At 43.6% G+C, this 20,688-nt stretch overlaps 4 protein-coding genes across 4 annotated transcripts; all 4 read left to right on the top strand.

The window, feature by feature from the left end:
* The first annotated feature begins 1,074 nt into the window (after positions 1 to 1,074).
* Positions 1,075 to 2,779, top strand: LOC6583414. The gene is made up of 2 exons (XM_002009046.2): positions 1,075 to 1,491; positions 1,557 to 2,779. The coding sequence occupies exons 1-2, from the start codon at positions 1,075 to 1,077 to the stop codon at positions 2,676 to 2,678; spliced, it is 1,539 nt and encodes a 512-aa protein (XP_002009082.1). The 3' UTR covers positions 2,679 to 2,779.
* A 1,924-nt stretch (positions 2,780 to 4,703) lies between these two features.
* Positions 4,704 to 6,806, top strand: LOC6583416 (glucose transporter GlcP). Its single transcript, XM_002009048.4, has 3 exons — positions 4,704 to 5,173; positions 5,345 to 5,517; positions 5,579 to 6,806. The coding sequence occupies exons 1-3, from the start codon at positions 4,771 to 4,773 to the stop codon at positions 6,710 to 6,712; spliced, it is 1,710 nt and encodes a 569-aa protein (XP_002009084.1). The 5' UTR covers positions 4,704 to 4,770; the 3' UTR covers positions 6,713 to 6,806.
* Positions 6,807 to 8,916: 2,110 nt separating this feature from the next.
* Positions 8,917 to 12,079, top strand: LOC6583417 (D-xylose-proton symporter-like 2). The gene is made up of 3 exons (XM_002009049.4): positions 8,917 to 9,217; positions 9,592 to 9,767; positions 9,831 to 12,079. Exons 1-3 carry the CDS (start codon positions 9,040 to 9,042, stop codon positions 10,944 to 10,946), a joined length of 1,470 nt encoding a protein of 489 aa, XP_002009085.1. The 5' UTR covers positions 8,917 to 9,039; the 3' UTR covers positions 10,947 to 12,079.
* A 751-nt stretch (positions 12,080 to 12,830) lies between these two features.
* On the top strand, positions 12,831 to 14,878 carry LOC6583418 (sugar transporter ERD6-like 17). Its single transcript, XM_002009050.4, has 3 exons — positions 12,831 to 13,141; positions 13,220 to 13,401; positions 13,595 to 14,878. The coding sequence occupies exons 1-3, from the start codon at positions 13,048 to 13,050 to the stop codon at positions 14,765 to 14,767; spliced, it is 1,449 nt and encodes a 482-aa protein (XP_002009086.1). The 5' UTR covers positions 12,831 to 13,047; the 3' UTR covers positions 14,768 to 14,878.
* Positions 14,879 to 20,688: the final 5,810 nt, after the last annotated feature.

The raw sequence follows: 20,688 nt of genomic DNA on the forward strand, positions 1-20,688 counted from the left end.
CACAAGGTAGGCAGGCAGGCAGGAAAAGCACCTGCGATAAAAGTTTCTGCCCCATTTTCCACTTGCCTCGCTGTGTCAGGCATTATTGCCCCGAGTCGGGGCCATTGAACGAATGCATGAGTCCGACAGGCCGCCGACTGCTAGCCGAGAGACTGTGAGGCTGGCTAACGCAGCCCGTAAACAACCAGGCAACTGCAGTGCAATGCAACACCAGGTGAATGTGGCATTAAGGCGGCGTGACTAGTTTAATCAACTCTCTCTCATATAATTTGACACCGCAACGACCATGGGCTCATTATTCATGCGCACTACTACTACTACTACTACTTGTAGTAGTAGACTTATAAAATAAGAGATATGAATATGATTTGGTAAGATGTTTAATAAGGATAACCTTCATTGTATACATTTTACAAAGTAAAGAGAATACATTCGCTTTTTGCAGTGGCCCTCTTCTATCCATCTGTTATCTATTATCTGTTAGTAGTTAGCCTGAAAGCAAGCTATAGTATCGCGATTATCTGAAGGAGTTCGAATAGTGCTTTCACATTTTCTATATTTCTTAATTATATAAATATCCTGTTCGATATATAATAATAATGTCAATTCCTCACCAGAATTAATAGCTCTGCGACTTGCCAAATCTAAAAATAAAACTATGTTGCTGTAAACATCCTTCATTACTTAAAGGAAAATTGCCGAAAACATTCGGAATTGAAAAAATTGCCGATTTATTGGACTCAATAAAATAATGTAGTTCATGTACACATAAACCATCAGAATATGAACTGAGCCATATACACTCGACTGGTTATAATCCAAGGCGAGTCATTAGGAGTGATCGAATTACTTGACAGTCTTAGCTATAAGCTGTAGCAGTTAATTAAGCAAAAATATATAAATATAATTGTTGTAAAGCATGATTATTGAATGACAGTAGCGCAATAAGCTCGCCCAGCTGGCTTATCGCATATTTATGCGTGCTTATATCACTATTAATTAAAATTCTTAATAGTGTATTATATTGATTTTTTGTGTTTGGATTGATGGGCTTAACGGAAGCGAGTTCGCTAAATGGTAATTGCCCGCGATAAGCTGATAATATACTACGGCCCGTGCGTGACTTATAAATATGAATGGGATCAATGGGTTCCGGGTAGTACGCCAATGACAGGCGGTAAGACAGCAACGCGGCCCGACTCCTTCCAGCAGGAGCGGAACCAGCAGAGACGCCACAATCCTGACCAATGCAGCTGGCTAAGTCGCACTCACAAGAACCTGCCGCAGTGGAACGCGCTCGGGGCTGGCTCGCTCATCTTCGTTTCAGGTGGCATGAGCTTGGCCTGGGGCGCCGGCTTTGCAGTGCACTCGATGCATGTGGAGCTTCTGCAGCTGACGCTCCATATGAAAATCTGTTGGTACGGAGCGGCGCTGCTTGGAGCCGCGTTGGGCGCAGTGTTGACCCACCGGACACCACAGCGACCCGTTTATGTGAGTATGCCCTAGCCATCTTCTACTCGAAGGCATGAGGCTAATCGATATGCGTCTGCCAACAGGTGGCGAGCTCTTGCCTGGTGCTTATCTGTGGCATGCTTTACCTCACGTTGCCGGAGCAACCGAAGGCCATCATTGCCGCCCGCTACTTGGATGGCTTTGCCAATGGCCTGGTCTTTGTGCCCACGCTAACCACAGTGGGCGAGCTGTCTGTGTGTGAGATGCGGGGCATCTTCTCCGCCAGCCTCGAGCAGCTGAGCTACAATTTCGGCATCTTTATCCTGCTCAGCTACACGGCCATCTGGCACAGTGGCTGGAATGTGACCATTGTGGCCGACCAGGTGCACGGCCTGCTGAGCATTGTCTATGGCGTTGTAGCCCTGGCCCTGGCGCTGACCTGCTGCGTCGAGTCTCCGGTGTATTTGCTGCTGCGGCGCAGTGAGCAAGCTGCGGTGGATGCTCTGCGCCATCTGCAACGTCCATTCGTAGTGACGTGCGAGACCTTCCTGCTGCTGGACGAGCACAAGCGCTACGTCGCTGCTAAACTAGACCTGAGCTGGTGCCAAAGTCTGCAGCGGGGTCTCGTGCCACTGATAAAGATTATTGCTCATCGCTCGCTGTATGCCCTCAGCCTAACCAACATCGTATGGAGAGCTCTGTATGATACAGCCGTGGAGCTAACGCCCCACACGCACACCTGGCCCTATGTGGTGTTTGGCACTTTGCGCTGGAGCGGCTCCGTCTGTGTTGTCTTCCTGATGGACTCCGGTGGCCGCAAGAAGCCCTCGCTCTTCGGCACCTTCGCTGGCGGCTTGTTCGCCGTTGCCTTTGCCAGTCTGCTTGACCGCGTGCCTCGCATGATCGCTGCTCTGGCCATATTGTTTTTCTTTCAATTCTTCGCGGGAGTGGCGCATGCAGCTTCCGCTGTCTATCTGACCGAGGCCTTTCCACTGGCGGTCAAGCCGTACCTTGTGGCTCTAGTCTATATCGCTGAGCTGATGATCAGGATGGGCTGCTGCATGGTGACGCCCACACACACCGACATATCGCTCTACTTTTATGTGCTGGGGGGCATATCCTTGAGCTTTTTCTTACTAGGCATTTTTTGCTTGCCCGAGACGAGGCTGACAACTCTGACAAAGGCGCACTTTAAGATACGAAAGTGGTTCAACGAGGACTTCTGAGCTCTGAACTAAACTAGCAACAACAAAATGGCCAAACCGACAACATTGCTATGAAAGAAGCTGTTTTTTATTAAAATGAAACTAATTGAAATAATTTATTATATTAAAATCAATTAACATTAATATCTATATCCATATAAGAGCAAGTCGTGTCAGTTGCTTGCATTCTAACGAATTTTTATGATTTCGATGTTATTGAATTTGTATTCATGAAAGAGATAATGTTCGATATGCGAAATGAGATTATTCACGTTTTGATTAGAATCGAGCAGAGTTTCGATCCGATTGGAATGGAAGAAACGCCTGGATTGTGCTTGCTTTCTCAAGGTAATCCAAGAATGCTATAAATACCATTAGCAAATCTCATTATTATATATATATGTCGGGTCTTCGTTATCATGTTCATAGTTAACTATTTCTTCATCGGATGGAATAGTCGTCACTTTTCTATCAGCTCTTGCCGACATATTTCTCTTAACGCTGGAGCTGCGTGAATTCCGTGTATGTGTGTTCATCCTTTCAAAAATGCAAGTCATCGGCCCCGAGTCGTCTCTTAACAATCTGGCAATACTACTCGTGGCCACCTCATAACACTACGTGACACGGACTACACTCAGCAATCGCAAAGTTTAGTAATCCTGATTGCCACTCACAGCTTATAACTATCGATATTACCAATCGATATCTACAGTCATTCTCCGACATATATATATTTATATATATTATATTTAAAGACAGATGTCAGCCTAGGAAATGCCAGTTCTTTAAATGAATTTATGAGCTGCTGACCAAAGTCACTTACGACTCCCCCTCTCTCTTCACTCTTCGCAACTATGAGTTACATAACTGCAAATTACGAATAAATTCAAACTCTCGATAGTCAATCTCAGAAGGCCGAGAAATTCCTTGGTTTCTATTTTGACAACAAACTTTTTCATTTCTTTTTTTTTTTTTTTTTTACACAGTCGTTTTAAGCTAATTACAACAAATTAATTTTTTTTTTTTTTTAGAATGGTTTTGCAACACGGACGTGAGTAACAACAGAAATTCGATCACTTAATACCGAGGTAGCCAGACTTCCAGCCATTGATTTAGCTGATGCACATTCCTGGCCGCCAGAGTGAACGCGGCGAGGGTCACGACGCCAAGCCCCACAATAGAGCTGCGAGGACGGAAAAGCCAATTGAATAATGAAGTCAACGTCAGCCTCTGCACTAGCTGTGACGATCTTCATAGCCAACGACATCTTCCAAGCGCTCCCGTTCTCTATACCTATTGCGGTTGCTTGCTTGCCGCTGTTGCTGTTGATGTTGTCCCTGTTGCTACTGTTGCCACTGTTGCTGCTGCGGCCTATTGCTGGCCTGATGCTGCTGTTCGAGATGCTGATTGATGAGTTGCTGAAGCTGTATCTTCTTCCACTGTCGACGGCGTATGGACAGCATCTCGCACTGTAGATCAGCAAATAGCGCACCCCCAGCTGCTTCAGGGGGTGCAATTGGGAAACGTTCAAGCAGCGCAGCACCTTGCCACAAATGGAGTAGCTCCAGCCGGGGCACCACTCGGGCGAACTTAGATTTTTATAGAGCTCCTACTGTGAGCGAGTTTGATCGTAGCTCTTAGCTGCTATCACTGAGAAGAGCTCGTTTTTATATAAAAAAGGGGATTTTTCCCATAGCATGACTCAGTCAAATTTGATTAGAAAAATCGCTTAGTCGACCAAATATGTGTTTCGTTAGGTTCTCTTTTAATTGTCTCATATAATAAAGCAGATAAGAACTTTTATAAAATTTGCGAAATTTTAAGTGTTTGATTTATACTTGAACGTGGTTACACAAAGGTGGTATTATATTTATGTCTAACCCGCATTTGCTATTTTATATGAACAATGTGATAGGCGAGCTGTCACCAATACACGTTTAGGGTTCGACTGTGATTCCGGGTGAGGCTTATCAGCACAGCGATAAGCGCATATCAAGTCCCGCGTGTCGAATTCGTCAAAAACTTTACAAAAAATGCCTGACCATGGACTTGAGCTTTCAGTTGCCAAATGCCAGTGATCCGAAGCAGTTGAGGCTGGTTCATCAATAGCGACATGAACGATAAACATATGCCACCCCAACCACCAGCGTATGGCTTTGCGTCAGCGCCAACCGATGGGTCGCAGAACTACCCCCCACAAGGTTATCCCCAGCAATTGTATCTGCCTCAAGGATACCCACCGCACGGGTACCCACAGCAAGCATACCCCCAACCAGGATATCCTGCGCAGAGTAGCGCACAGCTACCTCCGAGCTTTGCACCGCCACAAAGCTATGGAGCGACGCCTCCGCAGAGCTATGGACCAGCACCGCCACCACACGCCTATGGACCCACTCCACCACAAAACTACGGAGCAAGCCCACCACAGATGTCAACCATCATAATAACAGTGCAGCCCAATGGCTGGTACAACCGAAACCAGCGGAACAAGCCACAGTCCAATGCTGTGGGAGCTGGTACGTACGGCTGAATCATCTGAAATTAGTCAGGTGGCCATAAAAATAAGTGCTCTAGATAAGATGTACAGTGCCAATCTACCTTGCGCTTGGCTAACCTGATTGTGGGCTTTTCAGCTAGCCATTAATGCCCGCAAATCAATTACTAAATATAATTTTCTCTATCTTCAGCTGCGCTCATCTTCGTTTCGGGTGGTATGAACATTGCCTGGAGCATTGGCTTTCAAAGTTGGTATTTTTCTTTTGCTCCTCTGCACACGCGCGTTGCATGGTTTATAGGCGCCATCATCGGAGGCCTGCTTAGCTGCTTCGTGGCTAACAAGTTACCCAAGAAAATTGTCTTTGTAAGCATGCCCGCATCATGGCCCGAATTTTCAAATGCAACCTCACTTTCCTCTTCTTCAGTGCTTCTGCTCACTTCTTGTGATGATCGGGGGAGTCCTAATGGCAGCCACGACTAACAACATCAGAGCCATTGAGGCGAGCCTCTATCTGGATGGTATCGCCAATGGATTAGCGTTCGCCCCAGCCTTGGCATTGACCGGCGAGGTCTCAGTGCCTTACATGCGTGGAGTGACGGCTTCGAGCATTGAGCAGATATGCTACATGTCTGGTTTCTTCATTCAGGTCATATATATGACATCGTGGAACACATCGAACAGCAGCAGCTTCAATGGCGAGAATATGCACGGAGTCCTGTCCGCTGTCTATGGATTGATTGGCCTAATCGTTGCCTGCTTGCTGTGCATTGAGTCGCCAGTGATATTGCTGGCCAATGGAAACGAGCGGCAAGCTCTTGATGCACTGCGCCGCCTGCAGCGCCCCTACACGATGACCACAGAGACTTTCGTGCAGCTGGAGGAGCACAAGCGTTATCTGGCACAAAACGCAGAGCTCTCCACTGGCCAGAGCATTGTCCAGGCCATGCCAGCCTTGTTGCGTCTCTGCTATCTACGGGCCCTTAATGCCATGAGCCTTTCTGTATTTGTGTTTTACGCCCTAGTAATGTCCCAGCCGCATATATATATATCGCTATACACACTTACCTGGCAATACGTAGTATACAGCGCCTGTCGCTGGCTGCCAACCTTCATCACCAGCTTATGCGTGGAGTCGGCGGGCCGCAAGAAACTAACGCTTCTGGGTCTCCTGGGCTGCGGTGGCATGGCCATTGGAATTGCCCAACTAATCTATGACCTACCCTACATAGACAGGGATACCTTATTTATCATCGTGTGTATTTTCCAAGTTTTTGCTGGCATTGCATTCTCGGGCACCTCAGCCTATCTGACTGAAGCGTTTCCACTTGGCGTCAAGCAGCCATTCATTGCCTTCACCTTCATTGTCGAAATGCTGATCTATATTATCACCTCATCTGCTACCTACAGCCAGACAGGTCTTGGGCTTTACTTTTCCATTTTGGCTGGACTTTGCTTGCTTGGCTTTCTGCTCGGTATCTGGTGTCTGCCAGAGACCCGGCGTACTACACTACGTGAGTCACAGGAAAAATTCAAGGGTTTCCTGAGCAAGGGCTTTTAACGGGCTGTCCATTTAAGCAACAAAATCTAACATTATCTGTAATACGAACTTTTACGCTTCAAAAATAAAAACTAATTAATTTAATCATCCCAAATACTAGCTATTATAATGAAATTATGGTTGTATCTATATATACATATTTATATACTATGAATCAACATCTACAAATATCGCGTCGCCTAGCTCTTCACGGGAAAGACTAATATTTATTAGTGGGTAATCCCCAGCCATCAGAGAAAGTGATATGGGGTCATAAAATACGGTCCGTGTCCAGTGGGATTCGACACTTACGAATCGCATAAAAAGGTAATATTTTATTTGGTATCATTTGATATCAACAAAAAGTAGGTATGGACGCGCTGCTGTTAGTTTCATAGAGCTAACTCTTAAACTCTATTGCCGATTCCGAGCGAAATGCCAGACGACAAATATTTATTATTAGAGCCACTGAAGTGGGCTCCTTTGGGCAGAACCGGATCATCAACCTCCAGGCAAGGGAGACAGAAAGTCCGCGCCATTGATTTGCAACCCTACCCTACCTTAACAGAGGTACGCCGAGGAACGCCCACCCACAACAACAACCACCAGCGCCTCAGAGCACCTTCAGTGGTTGCTTTAACCATGCAGAAGCCGAAGGCAGCTTAGATTGCCTGAACCATTAATTGTACGAGCAAATTCCCCTAAAAACATTTGACGAGCAATTTGTGGCATATCTAATCAGTATTTATCTAATCAGCTTTATAATTTATATTGCACTATTAATGTAGATAAGCTTATTGCGCATGCATACTCCAGTCTATTGTATGTATACCTATTCTGTACATATTTATTAACTAAATATATTTATCTGATTTCAATAGCATATGGTAGATTTATCAAGTAACACATTTGGATTCTTATATTGGAAACAGTGTCCCAGGACATGGCTTAAGCAAATGGTAAACTCAAACACGTTTCATGATTTGGCAACTTGTCTGTTGCTCTATATCTGAAAAGCTTTGCGAATGCTCATATATATTTTGGCAAATCTCAGTCAAAAGGGATCCGCAGCTTTGCCTGGTAAATGTAACGGTTTTTCACAGCTGGCAGGGCACTCACTATGTGGTCGGACTCTAAAAGCTTATGCAAAGCTTTGCTTACCAAGCGCTCTCAATACATTCAATACAGCCACGTTCATATTCTAAGCCCTTTAGAACTTCTCGAACTGATCCCATATCATATATGTTCTGTTTGGAATAGCATATCTAGGCACGCTGGAGCATATGTCCAAGTCGGATACTCCCGACAGGAGCTTTCTTACTTGTTCTTAACTATTATCACAAGCAATATAAACGTCTTTTCATGCACTTTGATCAGTTCGAAGTGGGAGCTCTATGTCAAATTCAGTTCTATCGGCATGCAAGATCGAGAAGCTCTAGATTAAAACTACCGCTAACTTGGCATGTGCTAAGATTTAGTATTAATGTGAAGCAGTTTCCACTACGTTATATTATGTTATGAAGGCAAGCTCAATCAATGAACATTTTTTGATTTTTTATTTAAAACGCAATATTTTTACTTAAATCGATTTTCTTTAAAATTGAAAAAATATGTTGTTTTTTTTTGCAAGGTGACAAGAAACCATTTACACATGGCATTTTACTATTCCCAAACACTATGTACGTATGCAAACGACTGCAAACCCTATCAAGGCCCAGAATAATAAGCCAGATAAACTAAAAAAAATACATTTTATCTTGAGAATATGACTTTGTATATCTGTAGAAGGTCGAAAAATCCATTTTAAATTGGTAATAAACAAACAGTGAGTCAGAGTTGTTTATGAAAACAATAGCCAAATAGCATATATAATACTGTGAGTGTAAAAAAATTCTTTGGACAGAGCGAGGAAATGCCAAAGTAGCAAACGGGTTGATATATAAATAAATATTTGTATAATCAGTATAAAAGTCTCACCGCACTTTTTTCTGATATAGAGCTCATTCCAAAAACTTTCTCTTTTTTCCAGGTGTTCACCTGTACAAAAGCGAATTTACCTATGTTCACAAAGAGAAACATTTGCTATCTATCGAATGTACTCAAAACTCAATACAAACATGGATAGATAAGTCACTGGCTGAAGGGTTGCGCTGTGGTTGTTGCGATAACGGTGGCCGCTGATTCTATGTATGGACTCTTAGCATTTGTCAATCAGTGCGATAAGAAACGTTTACCAATGGATAAGTAACACCGAAACCTGTTCGCTCCGGAGTCGAAAATATTTTGATATTTCGGATCGTGTAGTGTTCTCTTGTGCCTCGACATAGAAGGACGTACACACAATAGACATGGAACAAAAGAATGAATATCACCGAACGATGTCACAGTCCACCGTGGGCTACTCGCCACTGCCCGAGCCATCAGCTCGGGAGTCTCCTCCGCGACGCCAAATACTCTATGAACAGCCAACCAGCTGTTGCATTCGTGATATGCGCAATCAGCCTCAGGCGAATGCCTTGGGCGCTGGTAAGTCTTAAATCATTAAACAAGTTCATAGGACGGAAATATTTCCATGAATTTCGAGGCTACTCATTATTTTTGTGGTTTTTTGAAGTGACATTCAGATACTTGCATTGATAAGAATACAAAAATTTTGATGACTCATAAAGCAACACAAATTGTATAATTTATAACCAAGATTTTTATCTATTTCGAATATTAATAATTATAGTTTTGTCCTTACACTGAAAGAGTCCGCTATCAAATCCCAAACATTTTTTTTTGTATCCTAAATATCTATCTGTTATAATTACATAGTCAGAAGGTGATTTTTAAGTTCCTTGTAGAATGAAACTTCAGTCGATAAAGTCATTGTCATATCTGATGCATTTATTTCATAGCTGCTTTAATCTTCCTGTCGGGCGGCATGAACATAGCCTGGAGCATAGGCTTCGACAATCTGGCAGACGAAATAGTAATCTGTATGCATCTACGGATTTCTTGGTTCATCGGGGCTATCATCGGATCCGTGCTCGGCGTTGTATTCTCCAGGTGCCTCACCTACAAATTGCTAATGGTACGTATAATAGCTGGTTGCACATGTAGATAATCTAACTGATAAGCGTATCATTTCCTTCAGCAACTCTGCTGCCTGCTCACCATTGTTGGCGGCATTCTATTTACTGCGACGCAGCTGAATGTGGACGCCATGATGGCTGCGCGTTACCTTAATGGCTTGGCCAATGGACTCGCGCTGCCCGCCACCTTGTCCACAGGTGGCGAGTTGGTGGTTTTTTACAAGCGTGGAACCTACGTGTCCGCCACAGAGCAGCTGAGCTGCACCCTGGGCATATTCATGCAGATCGTGTTCAGCGTCAGCTGGAGCCCGGACTATGATCTGACGGCGGACCAGCTGCAGGGCGTGCTCTGTACCATTTATGGGGCCATTGCACTCTTCCTGGCCACCGTATTCATTGTGGAGTCGCCAGTGCAGCTGCTGATCCAGGGCGAGCAGGAGCTAGCCATCGATGCACTGATCCGCCTTCAATATCCCAAAACCATGACGGTGGAAACCAGCGATCAAATGACTGAGCACAGCGCCTACGTAGCCCAAAACAATTCACTGCGCAGTACTGAGGCTTGGTGCCAAGCACTGCCCGCTCTGTTGCGTCTCTGCCTGCTCCGTGCACTCTACGCCATGAGCACGAGCATGCTGATCGTCTTTACGCTCACGCTGGCCAGCACCAGTGTCTATGGACTCAGTAGCGGTCCGTACGTGCTCTTTGGCCTGCTACGGCTGGCGGGCAGCTGCAGCGGCGCCTTTGTCCAGGACACGCTTGGCCGGAAGCTGACTCAGCTGATTGGCTTCATGATATGTGGGGCTGCATCTATTGGACTGGCCACCAGGTTCTCGAGTGCGGACTTCGTTAGACTGCCAGACTTGAGGAAGGCTGTGTGGATGCTCTTGATATTCCAGTTCTTTGCCGGCCTCGGATTCGCGCCCAGCTCGGTCTACTTATCGGAGGCCTTCCCGCTGTCCGTGAAGCGCATGTGCATCGCCATCGCCTATATCGTAGAGCTAAGTATTCAGCTAGCCGTGTGCTACGTGGAGCTCAATGTGCACACCAACTGCATCTACTTCTACGGCCTTGGCGTGTTTACGCTGCTGGGCTTTTTGTTCGGCCACTGGTATCTGCCAGAGACCAACTACTTGACGCTGCGTCAGGCGCAGCAAAAGTTTCGCGACTTCTCCTGAAGCAGTCGGCTCACCAAGACTTTTTGCCATTTAATATTAGCTAGATGTAGGCAAACGTAGTAGCTCTATAAGGAGCATCTTTTGCACATATTCCTATATACATATATTTATTGAACGACTGATAACGGCTGTAATACCCTGCAATTATCCGAAACTCTTGCAATAAGTGTCTAATCAGCGGCCAATTCTGGCATCTAGTGCTCGCTCATGACTAAAGAAGATAATACAAGTGCAGTTTTTAAACCTGGTAAAGAAAAACTTCATTATTTTACTTATATATACCATTTTATTTATAATTATTTGCTTGACGTAAACCAAATGATAAGAGTTCGATTGCCAAAATATTTACTGTCAATCGCCAGTTGAATGACGTACAAATATTGCGAAATCCATCAACAAATGATTATGCATCTCTGACAGCATTTATCTGCTAAGACAAATATAAATATTTGTTATGTCTACGCTAGACGACAGACAGACAGACAGTAATACCTAATTAGGACGAGTTATAAATATTAATATATTATAAATGTATACAGAAATATATACCTAAGACAACATGCACTTGCGTTTGATTATTGTATTGCCCTTTTTTGATAAAAGTCGATAAAACACACATGACTCAAGAGCAGAGAACCAACTAGAAAGAACAATAAAAATATAAACAGAAAATAGAAAGGCAGAGAGATACATAGCAATAGAGAGAGAGAGAGAGAGAGAGAGAGAGAGAGAGAGAGAAATACAATATTCATGTAGGTTTAACTGCAAGAATGAGCAAAGATAAGATGAAGCCGATTGATACTGCAATAATAAATGTATGAAACTTCTAATCAAAACCTTGAATCAAGAATCTACAATCCAGAGTCTGCTAAATAACAAGAATATCAACAAACAAATAGCTATCATATAATAACACAATATTGTATACATACGGACTTTAAAATGACTATGGCCTAGTTTAAGTAAAAATATAAAGATTTCATATATGTATATGTACATTTATCGTGCATCTATAACATTTGAAAAAGGGCATCAACTCAATTGACTTTTTGACATGTAAAGAAAAATATTCGTTGAAAGAGTTTTCTGTATTTATTTATGGAACGTGCAATAAATGCGTAAAGCGTCTGTAATTGATTTTGTTAAATTCTGTGCTCCAATTGAATGGCGCGATGCATTATTGCATGAACTGCAATTGGTTTTGATAAGCTTGGCATACACGGCGAGTGATCAGTGCACTTGACAGAATTAATCGGAATGGATAAACAATATGCCGATTGCTGATTATTGCTGGACGGTGAGCCCACAGCAAGCAGCAGGGAGTAAAACAACATCTGCTGAATAACAAGGCACATTTTGAATAGAGCTTACATGAGGTAATCCAATGTTAATTATTTGTGTATTATTTTGTTACCTGTGAGTGGAAGTTCATAGATATCAATTAATTTTATTAAGTATTACTGATATAATTTGGCATCTGGACATGGCATGGGGATACATTTAAATTATTTACTTATGATAAGAAATGATTTTAAATGATTTTGCTCAGTGTAGAGCATGCGAGGCTCACCTTGATATCAGCAAACAAACAGCCTGGAAGTCTTTTGGCATTTGTGTCCATGCTGCCGCTTCTGACGCCTACTATTCAAATTTAATTAATTTATATCCAGTAATCATATTGATAAGCGAGCGGGCGAGAACTTATGTGCGTTTGCTTGTTCGTTTGTATTTGGCATTTATCTTATCGGGGCTTCGACGCTCTCGACTGCTGTGAGCGCTTTCCGTTTATCAACTGCACAGGCAACCAGTCGGTCAGGCGAACAGCAACTGGCCAGCGCTCAGAGGGCAAGCGAAAAATCGGAAGAAATCAGAAATCGTAAAATCAATCGTAGTATGTAACTCGGTGTGTGAAAATGACGGCAACGGTCAAAACAGTGATAAGTGATAAGTTCTATGACTTCTAGACCTAGAAAACCCAAACTGAATAAACAGAATACAAACGCGAAAAATACCTGCGAGTGACAGTGCGTACCAGCAAATAAATCAATCTTGGCCAAAGTGTACACAGCTCAAATAGGACAGGACAGACAAGTCTTCCACAATGCCCATTCTGCCGACTATCGAGGAGGAGGGCAAACTGTCGTGGCTGCGAAAGCTGTGGCGCTACCGCCTGCAGTTTCAGTCCCTGACCGCGGGTAAGGTCGCGGAATACCTCGATCAGTAGTAGTAGTAATAGTATTCCCATCCATATCTGATATATCTATATCCTGCAGCTGCGCTGGTGTTCGTGGGCAGCGGCATGCGACTCGCCTGGTCCATATTCGATACGCCCGCGGGCAAGTTCCTCAACAGCTACAGCACCCACAATCTGATGATGAGCTGGTTCATTGGGGCCGCTTTCGGTGCGCTGCTGGCGGCGCTGTTTGTGCAGCGCGTTACCAAAAACGTGGCCTACGTAAGTGCTGCGCCCGCAATTAGCGACTAATCTCACTGCCAATAGCTGATAAACTTGGACTAGTATTCGCCATTAGCCATTAGCCTAACTGAATTCGAGGATGTACCATAGAGCAAACAGCAGTCGCTCTTTGTATATTCCATATTGATATTATATACCACAGATACACTAACTTGGCTCTCTGTCCTTGCAGACCTCCAGCGGATTCCTGCTGCTTGTGGCTGGCATACTGAATCTGCTCCTGCCGCGCCACTTCATCCCCGCCTGCTACAGCAGCGTCAGCGTGGGCGCCGCGTACGGCCTGACCCAGGTGCAGGCCCTGGTCACGGGCTCGGAGATGGCCAACAAGTCCATACGCGGCATGCTGCTCAGCTGCGAGCGCATCTTCCTGTGGCTGGGCGTCTGCGTGCAGGTGTTCTACACGCGCCTCTGGTACACCCTGGAGCCCGTGGAGAGGGGCTACACGATGCACATTGATCAGCTGCACGGCATCCTGCTGGCCGCCTTGGGCGTGGCGGCGGTCATACTGTCCCTGTCATATCGGCTGGAGTCGCCGCTGTTGCTGTTGCGCCAGGAGCGGGACATGGCGGTCAGCGACACGCTCAAGCAGCTCAACGGCCATGCGCAGTCCGGCACGGAGCTCATGCGCCTGCGCGAGGACTGCCACCAGCTGCACAACTCCAGCGACTGGGAGCGATTCACGGATGGCTCGCTCGACTCCGGCTGGCAGCGTTGGTCGCGCCGTCTGCTGCCGCTACTCAAGGTGCTCTTCCTGCGCTGCTTCGCGGCACTGGCGCTCTCGTTGCCCTACAACCGCGCCTTCCTGGTGGTCAGCTGGCACGGACTCGAGTGCGACATGAACTGCCTGTACTGGCTGGCCTTCTGTGGCCTGCTGGGCAGCCTGGGCGGCGCTTTGCTGGTGGATTGGCAGGGGCGCCGCAAGCTGTGCTCGCTGTCGCTCTTTGTGGCGGGCATTGTCATCGTCATCGTGGGCGGCGTCTTCGAGCATCTGGAGGCCGTCAAGAAGACCTACTACGACATCAACCTGCAAGCGATTGCCCTGCTCATGCTGCTCTTCGAGCTAATTGTAGCTGCAGGCGTAGCCGTGCCCGCCCTGGTCTACACGGGCGAGGCCTTCAGCGTGGCGCACAAGGCAAGGTGCTTGGCCGGCGTCCTCATCGTGGAGCAGGCCCTGCACCTGGGCCTCATGGCGGCTGCTTTCGAGCACAGCTTGCGGGACTCGGTATTCTTCTTCACCTTTGGTGGCCTGAGCTTCGTCTTCGGGCTGCTGGTCTTCATGCTGATGCCCGAGACTCGCCAGCTGACGCTGTACGAGTGCCTGTTGAAGTTTAAGAAACTTCCCTAGACTTTACTTTAAAATCGATTATCTATCTCTACTTATGTATCCTTAGTCATATGCATTCATCTCTCTAATTAGTAATAATACATAAAATAAATAATTCTTTTTGGCCAGCTATTGCAACAAAAGGCGACTCTACTTGGAAGGTGTATTCGCTTCTGATGGGGAAGCTCCTTGGTTAGCATGGGTTAAGTGTTTTGAACTACGCTAAAGCTTATCCTCGCAGAGCTTGAGCTTTTGTATGGCACTGCCCCGGTCCGTCACCAGTATTTCGAGTTCCAAAGCTTTCACTGGAATGCCCTTATAAATATCCCATTATTTTCATTGTAAACATTGTAAACACGCGTGCTTTTCGCTCAGCCGGCTTCTGGGCAGCTTTTGTCCACTCAACGTGTACAACTTATTTGGGATTGGCATTGCCCTCCAATACGCGGCTTGGGGCTTTTGTGAGTTAAAGGCGTCCTCTGCCTGAGAGCAGGAGAGAGGGAGAGCGACTGTGCGAGGGAGCGAGGAAGCGATAGAGCAAGAGCGTAAGACACATGGCACAAACAGAAATCAAGTTGATGAATATGGCGAGTGATGAGTTTGAATGGCACTCGCAGCAGTAACCGAAAAAACAGAAGAAAAAAAAAACAGTTGCTGCGTAGAACGTTTGCTTAAAGCCAGCGAAAGCCAAGAAAAGCCAAGGAAACAAGCAAAATAACTCCCCGGATAGCTCACTCGAGTGCTTTCCCATCTAATGATGTGGAAAATTTGTTCGCCCACCCAAAAATGTAGATATCCTGCACACACACACACACACCAATATGGACGCATGTAAATACACATACGCCCACACACAGCCCAGGCTGGGAGAGAAAGAGTTATTATTGATATGCAATATTTGTGTTTTTGTTGCACACATCTTCATTCTGCGGTGGCATCGGCGGGGGCTGGTTGAAGGCACTTTGGGGTCTCGTTTGTGCATAAAGTGGCGTTGGTTTCGACGCTTGGCTATGCTGCTTGACTTAAGGATTGGCTTGTGCCCTCTGCTCCTACGTCTGCTCGTGCTCTCTGTGGTCGGGTGGAGCAGACTGCTTTGAGCCTGGACCAAAGCAAATATGCCCACAATTAGCAGTTGTGGTGTAGGCCGATACGCACAGGGCAATAACATGTAACCAACAACAACAGCAATACCGACTGCACCAACAGTCCCCGGGGAGCTGAGTAAAACGGCCTCAACACTCAGCTCGGGTAAATGAAGCGTCGGGAATTAAGTTGAAAGTTATTTAATTTTTAATTGTATTAATTAGCGTACGCCAAAAAAATATATATTTATATACAAACTTTTACAAAATTTGTTTGTTTATGCAGATGTTGTTGGTATTGGTATTGTTGTTGTTGATTTTGTTGTTGTTGTGTACATGTTTCTCAACGGCCTTGCTGAAAACTTTAAGCTTAAGCTAATTATACAGCCTGGCCCACAAAACTTGTTACCCATAAAAATATACACGATAAGAGCAAGAAGGCGGTGTAAGTTTCATAATTGCTTAATGCTCATACAAACACCTATACATATACCAACACACATACACACGCACAGGCACCTAAAGCAAGCAAGGGCCTGCTCCTGGGAATGTTATTAATGCAAATATTCAAGTTGAAGCAAGCTACCGCAAATGCTGATCCCGTTATTATTATGTAATTAATATTTTTTTTTTAAATATGTCTTTTAAATAATTCTTTCTCTTAATAAGGTTTCTCTCTTTTACTGCAGTACTCTAAGTACACATATTATAACAATTAGCTAGGTGTCGTATGTCTATTAAGAGATTCTATAGATATTGCGACTGTGCAATTTGATCAGCTAATATATAGATCAGACCTCCGGATCACGCTGTACATTTCTATAACCTTTTCATCTATATGTTTCATTTCAGCTTAACCCTCTTAACCCACATCATTCTCAACCCACATCAGTATGCTCAAAGCGTAAAGTACTTCAATCAAACTCAACTTTAAATGTAAGACAAAAAGAGTGTAAAAACACTTTGTGGGCCAATCATACTCTAGCAACACGTAAAACATAAATCCAGATGTAGAACTTTTTAAAAAATATTACAAATAATAATTGCATTCTTATCGATTATGGTGAAATTCTTCTTATCGATTGATGTGTAAAACACAGAAACATATATTTTAAATACTATTATTTTGTTAGTTAGACTTGAATAACCCTTTCCTGTATTTTTTTAAGCTAGAGTGATAAATGTTATTTAGCTAATGAAAAGTTCACTTGGAGTGCTCCATCTGACGAGAATTCTTAAAAGAACCTCTTAAGGAAACAGCGTGCTTAAGACATACACCTAACAATCCGTCTCTCTTAATTGTTTCGGCTTATTTAAACGTACTCTGGAAATACATAAGGCTTTTTTTTTTTTGGCTCTAGATAAGCGCAGCTGCTCACAGCGATTGCAACGGTTCAAGTTTCACATAGTTCAACAAAGTTACTTTTTACACTGCATTTCGAAAAGTGCTGCACAAAAAGCAGGAAGCACGAACTAAAGCTTTGTTTATTTGTGTACTTTGTGCACTAAATGAGATGTAAGAGAGAGAGAGAGAGAGAGAGAAAGCATATTCGTGTCACATTTGCAGTCGAGTTTGCATAAAGCTAACCAATACTACTGAAGGTAGATGATTGAATTAAAAATACTTAATAAGCAAATCTTTATTCTTCATCAACTGTGCTTCAAAGTGAAAGCAACGCCAAGGGCTTCCCAACTTTGCTTTGAGCTGAAAATTTAAAAACAGTGGCCAGCAAAAAGCATTTGAAAATATGAAGGAATTTGTACTTTTGGCACTTGGCAGGCGACAGGACATGGTCAATGCTGTGTGTATAGAGAATATTCTCTCGCATCGTTGCCGCGGGGCTGCTCTCGTATGTTTCAATTAACCGAAATGGTAAACGACTATCGTAAGCATTAACAGCTTTGAGATGCTCGCCTCATGCTGTGCTGCACAGCCACAAGTGCTGGGCGTGGGGGCGAGGGAGGCGTGGCTGCAGCCGCATCTGTTTGGACGACAAACAGAACTAGAACAATTGCAGCCAAGCAAACCGATTTGCTGCGGCCACAAGCAAAGCGAAAAACAAAACAAAAAGAACAATGCAATGACGAGCAACAGTCAAGAAAATGCATTTCAATAAGCCAACAAAACGGGCTAAGCTACCAAAGCGAGATAGATGAGGGAGAGAGAGAGAGAGAGAGAGAGAGAGCGAGAGAGTGAGAGAGCGGAAGAAAGGGAAAAAAGCGTGCTGCCGTCGTAAATGAAAAAAGCAAACAAACGTAAAATTTTATTTGTGCGCAATTTTCTATAAATTTTCATTGATTGCCATTGGGATATTGGCGACATTTGCGTTTGGCATTTTACTGCTTACCGCGTCCTTCACACACCCATGAAACAACACACACACACACATACCCATACCACACTGAAATGTTGCTCCTTTGCCGCTGGATAACGCAACTCTTAAGGTGTTGATTTTCCTACCATAACTTTGGCTGCACTTCTTGTTGGCTTACTTGTTGTTGTTGTTGTTCTCGCATGAAATTGAAAAAGCATGCACAGAAGTGACTGTGTATGTATGTGTGATTGTGTGTGTGTGTGTGTGGTAGATTTCCAATCAGCTAGAAATACCGACAAAATATGAAGTTTCTTGAACAGCAAAAACGAGTGCAAATAAATTATGTTCGCTCGCCTAGCGGAAGCGTAAGACCTGTAAGCGGCAGCAACAGGAACAGCAACAGCAGCAGCAGGAGCAGCAGCAGCAGGAGCAGCAGCAACATAAACAATGGTATAGGGGCCACAACAGCCACACGGACATTGGCAGCGAATTAATGTCTCGGCATGCCACGAAATGGCCAACGTGGCGGAATTTATGACTGCCGGAGACAACTCTAAAGTGGCCAACGCTGCGGTGTGACAATAAAATGGCGTCAAATTGCCATAAAAATGAAGCCCGAAGAATGAAACCCAAATCGCTGGCAAACCACAGCCCGAGAAGCGCTCAGCCCATATAAAAGTGAAATAATAAATAAGCGCATAAACAGGAGTTGGATTCGGCAGTTGCTTAGGCAGCGGCTAAGTCAAAGGGTTCCTCTTTCTCGAGATCAACTCATAAATCTACCGAGAAACGAAGCAGTTTGTAGGCAGTGGGCTGCACTTTAATCAATTTCACAATTTTACCTTAATATAGTTAAAGTGGCAATGGGAATGAAAATGAAAATGGGAAAAGCACAATGAGAGGGAATCAGGTCGGAAATCGAGTATAAATTGAAATTACAAATTATGTAGCGTAAATTAAATTACTAAAATTCATTGATTCATTGATTCATTGAAGCGAAAAGCCAAATAGATGAAATGAAACCCCAAGGCGAAGAATTGCTGCGACTGCGACCACGTTGACAAAAGTCTAAAGCAAACAATTAGCTTAATAAAATAATATGCCATCCTTTGATGATTAAAATTTGAAAATTACATTTTATATAAATTAAATAAAAATAATATCAACAATAGTCAAACAGGTAGGCGAAATGAGACCGACAGGTAATTAAAATAGTTGTCCTTGATTTTCAATTTATTTCAATATTAATAAAAATTCTTCTTCTCTCCTTCACTAGATTCAATGGGTTATGTCTCTGCCGTTCCCCCATTAACCATTTCAACACAAAATCTTCTTTTCTTCTTCAAGGCTACGCTGATTCTACTTTCTTTTCTTTGTACCTGGCTTCACCTGGAAAGTCATTCATCATAAATTATATCCGAAGAGAGGAGGTAAGTATTCAGTTTAAATGACGATTGACGTTATGACAAAATGCAGTTGGATATTAACTGATATTGGATATTAGCTGAGCCAAAATTTTGCCAAATATTTTTTTTCCAATCATAAGTTCAATCATGTCTGATTATAGTCGAATAAATATTTATACTTCTTTGATCCTTTAAAATTCAATTTAAAGTTGCATCAAGTCTCAATTAGCAATGACTGCTTTGTTTCGTAATCTAGTTCAATATATTGGGAATTGTAAAAGATTTATAACTTATCGTCCCATTAATTGTACCCATACTAAAAGAATCAAGGACTGTCTCTCCACAAAGCATCAGCTTGATATTAATTAGACTGTGCTTGTAGTTCGACATTATATGAAATTGGATTGCAATGAATATGACAATCATTTGGAAAGTTCTGTGTCGTTTCATCAGCAGATCTTCAGATGTATCTAATATTACTACATCCATATAGACGCGGCCCACACACGAGAATCAGCATAATCAATAATCATAATAATCGTTCATCCAAATGCTCATTCATTACTTTCTAAAAGTGTAAAGTGTAAACTGAACACTAAAGTAAACTAAAGTAAAGACGAAACTGTTGCATGATCTTAAAGCCTCCCAGAGACATCTCAGTAGCTCAACAATATTCACGCAAGCTTAAATTCTAAAACGAAATTTAATGTTCTATATGAAAACATTTTTCTGCTTTTTAGCAACAAAGTAAAAGTCATCAGACCAAGACTTCAACGCAGATATATTTCATGAATAGAAGGTAGATATGGAGAGCTGTCGTGTATGTATGCTTTTCGAGTTTGGTAGAAATTTCCTTTGTCACATACAAATTGACATGTGTGCTGTTATTTGTTGCTGGCCAAGTTACTGTGTCTGGTAGCTGTCAGAGCCAACTAGAGTTTTTGGTCTTCAGGCAGTGCTCACTGCGTAGTTAATCTCTTATTTAAACTGCAGAAGTGCTTAAATATTAAAGTGCCTTGTCTGAGTTGAATCGTTTACCTCGTCGAATTCGTGTCAAGCGAGTCGACTTCTTCTTTTCAGTGCAGAATGCCACACAATGGGCATTAAATTTAATTAGCTGACATAAATTTGCAGCACTG

The sequence above is a fragment of the Drosophila mojavensis genome, unplaced genomic scaffold, assembly GCF_018153725.1.
Source record: "Drosophila mojavensis isolate 15081-1352.22 unplaced genomic scaffold, ASM1815372v1 contig_74, whole genome shotgun sequence".
Classification (NCBI taxonomy): domain Eukaryota; kingdom Metazoa; phylum Arthropoda; class Insecta; order Diptera; family Drosophilidae; genus Drosophila; species Drosophila mojavensis.

Coding starts and splice junctions, on each gene's coding strand:
- LOC6583414 (XM_002009046.2), top strand. CDS start 1,075: ATGGTAATTGCCCGCGATAAGCTGATAATATACTACGGCCCGTGCGTG. Junction 1,492..1,556: donor CACCACAGCGACCCGTTTAT/GTGAGTATGCCC, acceptor GTCTGCCAACAG/GTGGCGAGCTCTTGCCTGGT.
- LOC6583416 (XM_002009048.4), top strand. CDS start 4,771: ATGAACGATAAACATATGCCACCCCAACCACCAGCGTATGGCTTTGCG. Junction 5,174..5,344: donor GTCCAATGCTGTGGGAGCTG/GTACGTACGGCT, acceptor CTCTATCTTCAG/CTGCGCTCATCTTCGTTTCG. Junction 5,518..5,578: donor TACCCAAGAAAATTGTCTTT/GTAAGCATGCCC, acceptor CCTCTTCTTCAG/TGCTTCTGCTCACTTCTTGT.
- LOC6583417 (XM_002009049.4), top strand. CDS start 9,040: ATGGAACAAAAGAATGAATATCACCGAACGATGTCACAGTCCACCGTG. Junction 9,218..9,591: donor GGCGAATGCCTTGGGCGCTG/GTAAGTCTTAAA, acceptor TTTATTTCATAG/CTGCTTTAATCTTCCTGTCG. Junction 9,768..9,830: donor TCACCTACAAATTGCTAATG/GTACGTATAATA, acceptor CATTTCCTTCAG/CAACTCTGCTGCCTGCTCAC.
- LOC6583418 (XM_002009050.4), top strand. CDS start 13,048: ATGCCCATTCTGCCGACTATCGAGGAGGAGGGCAAACTGTCGTGGCTG. Junction 13,142..13,219: donor GTTTCAGTCCCTGACCGCGG/GTAAGGTCGCGG, acceptor TATATCCTGCAG/CTGCGCTGGTGTTCGTGGGC. Junction 13,402..13,594: donor TTACCAAAAACGTGGCCTAC/GTAAGTGCTGCG, acceptor CTGTCCTTGCAG/ACCTCCAGCGGATTCCTGCT.